A 12,958-nucleotide genomic window follows, 5' to 3' on the forward strand; every position below is an offset into this window, starting at 1 on the left:
TGAATATTTATCGTCAAACTATTTTAGGGTTAAATTTGGATAACTGAGTCAACTTGACCGCAATATTGAGTAATTGTATAGTACTGGAGAGTAAATCGGTGTAATATTTAGTAGATTAGTTAGTTAGTTTTGGACTAAAGCAGCGTAAAACAGATGCATGTTATGGTTGTTGATGGCCCGTTTTTTTGCAAATCTGTAGCTTGGCTACTTGACTCTGAAAGTTTGAAAGGCTAGGTATCTACTTATTATCTAACAACAATTTAGGCAAAAATAACGCCATTTCTGAATATTGTCATCTTCAGTCGCAACTGTTTTCCGAGGAAGAGATGCACACTACAGAAGATGTTGCAAGGATGATTCAGCCGGTTGCCATAATCGAAGCTGACGAAATGAAGTTGCGGAAAAGGCCCCCTGAGTTGCCGGTAAACCGGTCTAAGAGATATTCCGCACCGAGGCAGCGATCGCTGCCAGAGACAAATATGACTCATAGTCCGCCAGTGTCCCCAACCGCCCCACCGTTCTATCACCAGAATCACACGCACCGCCTCCCACAAATCAACCGCCGGCAGACAGATGGTATCCACCGGCACCTCGTCGCGGTAACAGATTATCTGCCTCTTATGCCTATGCGTTTCCACCCTTTCCGCCGCTAACTTTCCGACTTTTAAATACATTTTTTCCATGAATATGATGACGACCAGTGAATTGTATTTATTACAAGTGATTACTTAGTTTTCATGAACAAGTTACAAAATGCACTATTTTTGCCATTTTAGAAAATTAGATAATATTTATATAAGTATCAAGTTTAAGAAACATAGAAAGTATTAGGCTACGTTTTTAAACTCACCATTTTTTGAAATTTAAATTCTTTATGCTCTCTGTGCACTCTTTGATTATTTTGAATTGGAACTTCCAACATCGGCTCTCAATTGATATAGCTTACCCTTTCAATATCATTATATTTTCCCTTTTCATCAGTAATTTCTCAATCAGTCACTCCATTTGAAGATTATTATTTATTTATTTATATGCAAATACAATTCAGGTAAAACCAACAGGCATTTGACCAAAACTGCTTCAAACCTTAATTTGGAATACACTGTCTAAAGGTTATGCTACTTGCGTAACTTAAATGATAATTCGTACACAATTTTGAGATTCCCCAATGGTGGAAGGCTCAGAGCCCAGATCATTGTACTTTCCATTGTGTCTCAGTAAATTATTCTTGAAAATTATATACATTTTTATAATTTATATATTTTTCAGAGTTCAGAACGATTAGAAAGAGACATTTTAGTTAATGGATTATTTTGATCGTTTTAGTTGACTGAGAGACTATGAAAAGTACAATGATCTTAGCTCTTAGCCTTCCACCCTCAGGGAATCTGCAAATGGAGTGACTGATTGAGAAATTACTGATGAAAAGGAAAAATATAATGATATTGAAAGGGTGAGCTATATCAATCGAGAGCCGATATTATAAGTTCCAATTCAAAAGAATATAGAGTGTGTTCAGACAGCATAGCGAATTTAAATTTTAAAAACTGGTGAATTTCTTGAAGTTATTGAATGAAAAAGACTAAGAAATTGTCAAAAAACCACTGATTTTTTTCAAGAAATCAGTGTTTTTTTGACAATTTCTTAGTCTTTTTCATTCAATATGAATAATTACCACAATATCAACTTCTCAACTACACAAAAAGTTCTTGAAGTTATTTCTTTACTTACCACACTTCTTCTCCAGACTTCAAAAGGTTCATTTTCTCAAAGCTTGGTATCCAGACATTGTCTTATCTAGATTCCAAGTAGGTTCATCTCTGATAAGGAATTTTTTGGAGGCGGATTTTCTATTACCGCGACGAGGTGCCGGTGGATACCATCTGTCTGCCGGCGGTTGATTTGTGGGAGGCGGTGCGTGTGATTCTGGTGATAGAACGGTGGTGCGGTTGGGGGACACTGGCGGACTGTAAGTCATATTTGTCTCTGGCAGCGATCGCTGCCTTTGTGCGGAATATCGCTTAGACCGGTTTACCGGAAGCTCAGGGAGCCTTTTCCGCAACATCATTCCGTCAGCTTCGATTCTGGCAACCGGCTGAATCGTCCTTACAACATCTTCTGTAGTGTGCATCTCTTCCTCGGAAAACGGTTGCGACTGAAGGGGACACTATTCACAAATGGGGTGATTTTTGCCTAAATTGTTGTTAGTTACTACGTCGATACCTAGCCTTTCAAGCTTTTTAGAGTCAAGTAGCCAAGTTAGAGATCTGCAGAAAACGGGCCATCAGCAATCACTACAAGTATCTGCTTTACGCTGCTTTAGTGAAAGTGAACGTACTCGGTTCAGTGATAATATCATTCCTATATGCTCTAATGGGACTATTCATACTCGCTCGACCGCGCTGGGTGTGAATACTCCAATTATAACGCATGGGAATTTTATTTTCACTGTATACTTTCACTGTCACTAAAATGTGGGGATTCAGCGTCAATCTTTTTTTTTTTTTTTTGGTTTCTTTGGTTTTGCAGATTTGACTCTCTCTAGTGAGAGATCCCTCAATACAACCAAACCGTTTATTGTGAGATTCACGTTATAAAATATTTAGAAATGATAGAACGGGAGAGTTGACAATTTTCTTTTACAACCACTTTCTATAGTGGATGGCTGTGATTCTAGTTATACAATTGGTTTGATATACTATCAGGATTTATATTATTATCATTGATGGATTAGGGAACAACGCGGGGTAACTTTGAGGGTTTACAAAATATGGAGGACCGAGGAAATTACAATGCGGTTGTAACGATGCGATTTAACGACGACTGGGGATCAATAATATAGTAATAAACAAAGTTTAGATCAATTTGAATATTAGTTGGATTTTCTTAGCAATGTAAATTGATGAGAATTTCTCGCTTTAAAGTTTCTAACTTTGAAATAAATTTTTGCCAAGTATCGGATGATGTATTCTATCATCATTAAATGTTTAATTATTGATCAATAAGGAGGGAAAAGATTCAAGTTTCTAACTCTGAAATAAAATTTTGCCAAGTATCGGTTGCTGCATTCTATCATTGAATGTTTAATTAAGAACGAACGAACACGCACGAACGAAATGTTTAATGACACTATATTATTGATCAATAAGGAGGGAAAAGATTCATGAAGGAAAGCTCTACTTTAGTGAAACTATATTATTTGGAAGGGCGCGGAGCATAGACTAGATAACGTAATAAATTATAGACTCTTTGCTGCCAATCTATTTGACTCTTACTAGACGTACTTATGGGTTGTAGATTACCGAATTGACACCTGTCTTGACTCAGATGAAGGAGTATTAATACTCTTATATTTTATGAATAATACTAACTATCTCATCACAACGTGTTAATTCTGTGTGTGAATAATACTAGAGCACAGCTAAAGCGGTATTAATACTCATACGATATTTCATCATTTTCAGAGGTAAATTAGTATTAATACTCTAGATCTGTGGTTGAATACTCTAGTGCCCGGTTGCACAGAAGCCGGATAAATTTTAACCGTGATTAATTTCACAAGAATCAATCGGAGATGGCCTTTTTGATAAGACCGCTTCTCTGACTGGTTCTCGTGGAATTAATCACGATTATAACCGGCTTTTGTGCAACCGGCACTAGATCTGTGGTTTAATACTCCATTATCTGTGGTCGAGACAAATGATTAGACTACATTATGAGGCCTAGATTGACGATTGATAATAGCTTTAGATTGCAGCTTTGTGTAGAACAAATTAACTTGAGAAGATAGACAGGAAAAATAAAAAGAGAGTCACCGAACAATGATAGAAGATACTGATTAAACGCCAGATCTATTATTGAATTATTTTGTAGCTATTTGTTAGTGGAATGTGATTATTAAATAAATTATTATAAATATTCTGCAACTGTAAGTTATTCTACTCATAATTCTCATTGTGCCTTATATGTATTCAGAATCAGTTTTGTAATAACCTCTTCAAGTTTTTATGTATCTATATCATCATTTGAATCGTATTCTATTTATTGTTCTTGTCATTATTATAAAGAAGATTTTGACAGTGTTTTAATTACTCTCCATATAATTGTATTTATGTCATTCATTTACTCCAAAACCATTCTCTCTTTTCATCAAAACATTTTTGTCGGTTTTAAAGCATCCCCTGATCTATTGTGTTCATATTTTTCCTTGACATAGTCCCAACGAAGGTTATAAATGTAAGTTTCTAATCATCCTTAAAATGTTATATTCAAGTTGGCTATAATTTTTCAAACTTATTTTCATAAATTTAATGTTTTCTTAGTTTTTAAATGTTTACCTCAAGTTAATTGTGAATCCGTCTCAGTTTTTCATTTTAACGAATTTAAATTAGTCTATTCACTCTTTCATGTTTTTTTATTGGTTTCTACGGTTTGCATATTTGACGCCTAGTTTTATTCATTTATTTGTTTTATTCTATTATTTATGTTGAAATTCCGGATACTCTATTTCAGACCTATTCTTTTGGTTTTTTATTAACGCACTATCAATACATAAACATTTTGTAACCGTAACAATGAAAATAAAATTTTGAAAAAGTTTTTGTTTAATAATTGATTATTAGTAGCGTTTGATGAAGAAGACTTTTGAACATATTTAACAATTCAATTAATTTTTCCTCCACCTAATGTCTAAAGTACTTACTTCTCATTCCCTGGAACTTAATACTAAAGAAGCACTTTTCACCCTTGGAACGAAATTAATTTTTATTCATGGTAGGTATTCATTAAATAATATTGAACAAATATTCAAGAACACAGAGTAGTTGAAATACAATGCATTGAAGTAATGTTTAAAAGCTATACAGCCATACGGTACTGTTTAGTATAGTTACTTAAGGTTACTTGAATACTTGTAAGGTGTACTTATTCTGCATTGACTAGATAACTTGAAGTGAGAATATATTTTTTGTTCAAGATAGAATTTATATTTTATTGTTCAAGATAGAATTTAATATAAATCTTGTGAGCGAAGAAAACATAAAAACTGTCTCAAATTTGTTTGATTAATCTCTTGAAACTTTACTTAGTGGAAAGTTTCTTTGAGTGGCTCAAACCTGATTTATTTTTTAATTACAGAAACTAAAGGTTTTAACCGTTTATTACTTTTTTCTTCTATTACGGATGATGCCCACAATAGTTTCCTAGCTTGTGCGTGGGTAATGGAAAGTGCTTGGTGGTTTGATGAGATGATCAAACCTCCATGCTTACGTGCGGGATTCGAACCCAGGACCAGGTAACCGCTGGCAGACTCAAGGATGGAACGCCTTAGTCGTACCTATCAGCAAAAAATGATTGTCACGACATATTCGAAAATATTATTCACACATCATTTTTAAAATCAATTCAATTATTAAGTCAACTTTTAACTTAACTTATCCCCTAATATTATTTTGGATTAAGAATTTTTCTCCATAATTAGACATTATGCAGTTACGTTGTACAATAGTGTTATTATTATTATTAGAATAGAATCCTTTATTAGAATAGATCTAAATATTTCATTCATCTACTATGGCATTGATCAGTTATCTATTTCGGTGACTACTCAAGCTGCAATATTAAACAGCAATTATTGTTAATGCAAATAATAAATGCAATTGAGTCATTATCACTCAAACTATATATTATATATTTTCGATGTAGATAGATAAAATAGCTGTAAAATATTGTTATTATAGTTATAGTAGCCTATGTAAATAATGTAAGAATTCTGTAGGAGTACATGTAGAGAATTACTTGAACTGAAAATGCTAATTTAAATGTTTTATGTTTGATTTTGAGGAACAAAAAAGATGATTCTAAGAAGGTGCTTTAATTTATTCATAAAATTTGGTTCTATTATTTGGCAGTTATTTTGTTTCTAGTATTACTGATGTAATTGTTGTTTGTATTGTGATAACTGGGTATAACTATGGTAATTATTACTGTGTATAATTATAATTTTTAATCGGATTTTCGTTTTTAATTGCTTTAGGTGGCTGTGATTTCTCAGAATCATGTACTGAAACAATCACTCAACTTTTTATGTAAACGTTGTACTAAATTCGTGAAATTTCTCAAATAACTGACAACTATCATCATAATTGTACTATTTTGTGAAACTTATGAAAATCTCTATATTTTACCAAAAACCGATGTAAAACTCAAAGTTTTCAGTTTCAAATACATTTTTTCTTTCTTTAAACAATCATTTATTTACGTTTTAATCACCTTTCTCTTAGTTAATCCTTTAAGAATATTTTGTTTTTCATTTTCAATTCTTGAATAAGCAATTTTTACATTCTTCAAATATATCACTACAGTACCTTTATTTTTTGATAAATGAATGGTATTTGGTCAGAAGGTATTGAGTACCTAGCGGTTCATTAATGGGGGTTTAACAAAATTTACAAATCCAACCGTTTCAAGAAATTTAATTGGTATTATGGTATTCATGTAAAACTCATATTGAATTTTTAATAATTATTTTGTGATAGAAGAATGATACTTTTCTAATACTTTGGTCAAAAAGTATTGAGTGGGATAGGCTGTATTTTGTGAGAAAAAAGTTGGTTACTAACTTTCTGAAAGTTTGCAAGTTTTGATTGTAACTTGCCCTTCATAAGATACATAAATATATTTTTAAAATAGACAATATGATGCCTGTATTTTTGGAACCGTTAGTAGTAAACCTACATAATATGAAAACTTACTGTATAACTACAACTTGATTTACTAGTTATAACTGATTACAGTCATGTAACTGTAATAATTTGCATTATAGAATAAGGGTGAAAAATCAGGGAGTTTTCGTATATCTCGATGATTTTGAATTAAATTGAAATTAGAAATACGGTAGTTAATTTACATCAGAAACTCGCAATAATGGTTTATCAATATTAGAAACTCGCATTCTCAATTAAAATCATTAAACAAATACTCAAATAAATTGATTAGTTCATTTATTGTAGATTATATCGATTTATCAAATTTATTGTACATAATTATGTTATTTGTAAAGTTGAAATTCGCTCATTAAAACAATGACGCAAATGTGCTTTAAATGTTGCAATTTATTTTGTTTTGTAAAACTCTAAACACTCTACCTTTCTCCTTTCATTTCAAAATAGAGACAATTCAAATTTAAGTTCTAGGCATGGGCCGGTTGATCATTCCCACAAATTTTTGTACTACTTATTGTAATAAATGAAAATTATATTATGAATATGTGCATACCGTGCTTCGCAACGGTCTGCAATAAATTCAAATAGATAGCTTTATTCAAGATTTTTTTTTTATTTTTTTTTTATTTTTTTTTTTACGTCCTAAAGACTCCAGTCATGGAGTATAAGACAAGTCATGTTATTACATAATAATTCTAACACTAAGTAGTTCAACCTAGTTTAGGTTTGAAAGGAATTCTTGTACACTATAAAAAGCTCTATCAACTAAATATTTTTTCATTTGTTTTTTGAAAATCTTCAAATCATCATTACTTTTCAAGATTTGAGGTAGCTTGTTATAAAATTTCCTACCAATATAATCTGGTTTTTGTTCAAATAACCTACTATTGTGACCCATTATATGATAATCTGCTCTGTTTCGCGTATTATACTCATGAACATCTGAATTCTGGATCACACCACTCGTTTTCACATGCATTACAACTTCATATACATACAAAGATGGCACAGTTAATAGACCAAGCTTTTTAAATAAAGGCCTACAAGAGTCTAACCTATTCACTTTCTCTATACATCTGAGTGCCTTCTTTTGAATCTTAAACACTCTGTCCATATTTTGTTGAGATGAATTACCCCATACTAAAATAGCATACCTAATATGAGATAGTATAAGTCCATGGTAAGCAGTTAACAGTAGTTTTTTATCATTCAGCCTAGCAAGCTGCCGCAGGACAAATACCCCAGATGATATCTTATTACATATCCTCTCAATGTAAGGATGCCATGTTAATTTCCTGTCCAATAAAATTCCCAAGAATGCTCTTTTTGAGAAAGAAAATTCTCTTCTTGGTCTAATTAATTTTCCTCTACAAACACATTTATTTCTCTATCCTCTACTGAATTATATTTACTTTTGAATTGTAGGAATTGACATTTCTTACTATTTATTGTTAATTGCCTTTGCTTCAAGAATTGGACAATTGACTGTACTCCAGTGAAAGCATTTATTTCTAGACTATCTAATAAATAATTGTTAAAGATAAGCGATGTGTCATCAGCAAACAACAGAGCTCTGTGATCTTTAAACTCTTTCGGTAATTGGTTCACATACAACAGAAACAGTAAGGGACCCAGAATTGAGCCTTGAGGTACTCCAGCCTGGACCTCCAGTTTTTGAGATTTAATTTTTACTATTTCATTCCCATCCACTACTATTCATCTACTTTGTTTAATTTACTTTTTACTTTGACTTTTTTATCGGACAGCATACACTAATGTGAAATCTTAGAGTATCAATGAATTGCTTATATTTGTAAGTTAGGTTACAACTGTTATAAACACTACTCCAATTTTCTTGAAGCAGTTCCTGCTTCAAACAATTTATATTTCCTAGCTCATATTGCTGAATTTCTTTCACAAAAGTTTTTTTCTGCTTGGATTCTGGCCCTGCAACTTAACATCTAAAATTTGATAGTTATGATCTGATAGATCTGAGCTACCTAACCTGACATTACAACTTTCTATATTTGTGAGGATATTATCAATAATTGTCTGTGAAGTTCGAGTTAAAACAGAGATAGTCTTTAGGATGTTTAATAGTTCCATGCAATAAAACATGGGAAGAGTCATATGCTTCCTGTTATATGCTAGTGAAATTCATTTAAAACTGTCAACATTCTTCATGAATAGCATGAATGCTACCCATTAACTAACGATCACAGTTTGAAGACGTAGGAGTGTCAAATCTGAGTAGTGTCAATGTAAGTAGTGTCAAATCTGAGTAGTGTCAATCTGAGTAGTGTCAATGTGAGTAGTGTCAAATCTGAGTAGTGTCAAAATTATGAGTAGTGTTAAACCTGAGTAGTGTCAATGTCTAAATATAATAATTATAGTCATTGAAAGGTAACCAAAGCATGCCTAACTGAGTTAGTTCTTGAAATCGTTTATAAATATGACCCTTAAATTGAAGAATTGGGGAAGGAGTATTGATTGACAATAAGAGAGCTGCTTTAAATCAATTTATTACACATTGCATCAATATTGATTTCAATGAACTATTATTAGAGAAATTACAAGTATAATAATTACACTTTCAATTATGATAATTAGATGTACAGTACAGTATCATGAGAATAAATTACTTGTCACCAACATTATATACTCCAAATATTATTTACACTATATTATAAACTGTATGATCGAGTCACTTGATAAAGAAAAAAAAGACACCATACTCTAGACATAGGCCTAAACAGAGTGTTTCAGAAGTAAGTAATGTTGAACATTTTAGTGTATTGTTCCGGGATGATAAGAGACTACAAATGCCGTATTTTAAGTGTCCAAAATTCAGTGGTTATCCTTATGGCTGCCATTTTGTTTTTTTCACTTAGGAATTTTTATCTCACTGGGCACTTGAAATACGACATTGTAGTTTCCTATCATCCAGGAACAATACCATAGCCACCTCTAATACAAGGCCCCGGCCTACGACATTGCAACGTTGCAGTGTAGGCCTAGAATCTAATACATGATTGGTGAAAAATATTTTTAAAAAAATACCAGCTGATCTTTTTAACCAATCATGTATTGGATTCTAGGCCTACGCTGTGACGTTGCAATATCGTAGGCCGGGGCCTTGTATTAGAGGTGGCTATGACAATACCCTAAAATGTTCGACACTACTTCTGAAACACTCTGTATAAAGTTATCGCATGGCTATAGATTCAACTAAGGCTGCCACTATTGATTGGATGGGAAACATTTATTTTTTACATAAACATTGTATATAATTTTAGGGCAAATAAGTGAATTTGAATTTAAGAGGAATGCTGGTACGATTTAAGTTAGTAAACCACACCCCAGCCGTAATATTTATGTCTAGAGTAGGGAGCCTTATATCTATATGATGTATGTACATTAGTTCTTTTATGAATCAGGTCCTAGATTGAAAAATATCACAATAAATTAACAAAAATTTAATCGTCTTTTTCACTTTCACTCTGTGATTCTGATTCGCTTTTATCACTTTTACCTTTCAATTTATTTTCCAATCTCTTTTGTTTCTTTTTCGCTTTATTTTTCTGCCTCTTCGCTCTCTTTTTAGCAGTTTTCTCTTCACTTGCCAGTTTGTTTTCCAAAATTTTCTGATGGTAAGCTTCCTCTAGCAGCTCCTGTAATAAGAACAAAAATTTATAAAATTTGACTCATTTTCTGCTGAGAAGATATCTAAATAAATGCACTGCGGTTGTGCAATTCTCTCATTTTTAATACTCCAAAATTTTCAATTCAATTCAAAATGATGAACTTTTTACATATTTGAATGCATATTATATACTAGTAGTCCTGTGAACAGTAGACCTCACGCAGTATTCTCATCCACAAGAACCTGACTGAAACTATAGACCTTATGGAAATACAGCAATAGACTGGCTTCTCCACACATCTGTGTAATCACTTGTCAACTGATTTAAGTTGAATAATTCTATAATCTGATTTTTACTCTAATATTGGTGTATGAGGGAGGCTCCTTTTTCCTTTTATATTATCATTGAAATGCAAAATTTCCAAAAACCTTGTATATACGTCGACGTGCAATTAAAAAAGGAACATACCTGTCAAATTTCATGAAAATCTATTACCGCGTTTTGCTGTAAATGCGCAACATTTAGAGAAATGCCAAACCGTCGACTTGAATCCTAGACCTCACTTCGCTCGGTCAATTATGCACCACCAAGGAGTGATTTTGTAGCTGACCTTGAGACTCAAGTTTGCTGCTCTAGGAAAGCAGTTAATCGGTGGTTCGGAGCCCACCTAAAATAATGGGACCACCACTTTTATCACTGCTACTTCTTATGTGTCTCTTCCCAGTTATAAAACCTTTAGACCTTTGAGTTATGTGGAAGTGGGGGCTCTTATTAACTCAACTTCGTCCACAACACTTATAATATTTCAAATTGTGATAAAGGCAATTATCTATCTATCAATGTGCGTTGGGGTCATTTCTATCATAACAAAGGCGAAATGCTGGAAGTTTGACCTGTCTTATGACAGTTTTTTTTATATCTTGACTTGTTCACTTGTGTCCATATATATATTATGACCACACCATGAACAGAAACACAGTTTTATTATTTATTTATTCGATTATGTTATTTTTTAAAACATTTATTCATTTATTTACAAAAAAAATACATACAAGTATATTTAAAGTAGGCTATATCTTTACTCATGGCTTAGTATTGTACATTGAAATAAAATTGTTCTAAAGTTTTTTCCAAGACTAATAATACCTTTTCAGCTTTTTCTTGAATGAATTTTTGGCGTGAATACTCCTTTCTCCTCAGGTGTCTATATACATGGAACTCCCCACTCCCGGCTCCGGCACTGGAACCCATTACGTTCCTCACGAATTCGGGAACATGGGGACTTTTCTTCTCTTTAGAACGTTCTGGAATGATTACTAGTTTATCCTGTAAATAAAAAAACATTATAATATTATTATAAAAAATTTAATGAACAGTTTTTAGACTCATCATGATTGTGTGGAGGTTAGTAAAGCATGGAGAAAGCATGGTTGTCTCTTCGTAAACAGTAAACTATGGGTCAACAAGAACTAAATTGTTTATTATTTGTATTGGAAAAAAGGAATGGTTTAACAGCATTATCCTATATAAAAAATACAATACCTTATTAAAATTACAAAACCATTGTGGAGCTTCCTCCTTAGAGACAGTGAATCTGCTGCCTCAGTTCACCCTCCGGACTATTAGTTCTTGATCTGGTGCCTTGTGAAGATGTTTTTAGGATTGTGACTAATATGAGCAAATCTACAAGTAGAGACATTTACTATTTGTCATTACCCTCGGCAAATCCGTATTTTATAGTAACAGTTGCATTAATGACTTTGAAAACCTGTGAACTTGATTAGTTAGATTCTAATCTAGATTTGTTGAATTTAAATCATGATTACCAGTAATGTGGTTGAGTCCAACCTAGAACTAAAGTATTACTAGCTTTATGGCGCACCTACACGTTGGCTAATAAAGGCCATGTCGGCCAGCGCCAGTGTGTGAATGGGTGGTTTTCCAACGCTGGCCTTTATTGGACACATAGGTAATGGACATATTACTTACTTGATACTTGTCTCGTCTTCTGAGAAGACTCTACCCCGCAGATTGGTGACCGGGGAATCGTCAAATATCCGCTGCCTATTGCGGGCTAGGCCAGCTTAGAGCTTACTGAGCTAATATGAGGATGCGGCATTAGATCTAGAGAAAATAGGTAACAAATTATTGTGCATGAAATAGTTTTACTTACAGGATTTTTCATTAGTTTTTCAAGTTTCATTCTCTGAAGTTCGGTGGCAGTTCTTGCGACAGCAGGTTTTGGAGTTTCTTTTTTATTATCTTCTGACATTTTAAAGAATGATATTTAGTTGATTTATTTAGCCAAGTACAATATTTAAAAGTAATTTGAAGTTTGAAGCTGAAAAAAGTAAACAGTAAACATAACCTCACTTTTTCATTTCGAGTAGCCAGCCATAGCCTTCTGAATAAAAATATGTCTTCAGAGAGTGTAATTTTAAATTTAATATCCTTGAACTAAAATTCAAAATATAATTCATTATCAATAACGAATAATCCAACAATTAACTCTCTATATTTGTTAATTATGTATAATATGAAATTTAACCCTTTGCATTCGAAAGGCCTCTGTCAGTGACCAGCTGTTTTCCC

At 32.7% G+C, this 12,958-nt stretch overlaps 1 protein-coding gene across 1 annotated transcript; it reads right to left on the reverse strand.

The window, feature by feature from the left end:
• Positions 1 to 9,228: 9,228 nt before the first annotated feature.
• Positions 9,229 to 12,875, reverse strand: LOC111060654 (PRKR-interacting protein 1 homolog). The gene is made up of 3 exons (XM_022348325.2): positions 12,540 to 12,875; positions 11,513 to 11,692; positions 9,229 to 10,393 (listed from the first exon to the last, which is right to left on the reverse strand). The coding sequence occupies exons 1-3, from the start codon at positions 12,636 to 12,638 to the stop codon at positions 10,199 to 10,201; spliced, it is 474 nt and encodes a 157-aa protein (XP_022204017.1). The 5' UTR covers positions 12,639 to 12,875; the 3' UTR covers positions 9,229 to 10,198.
• Positions 12,876 to 12,958: the final 83 nt, after the last annotated feature.

This window comes from Nilaparvata lugens, chromosome 10 (assembly GCF_014356525.2).
Source record: "Nilaparvata lugens isolate BPH chromosome 10, ASM1435652v1, whole genome shotgun sequence".
Lineage (NCBI taxonomy): Eukaryota > Metazoa > Arthropoda > Insecta > Hemiptera > Delphacidae > Nilaparvata > Nilaparvata lugens.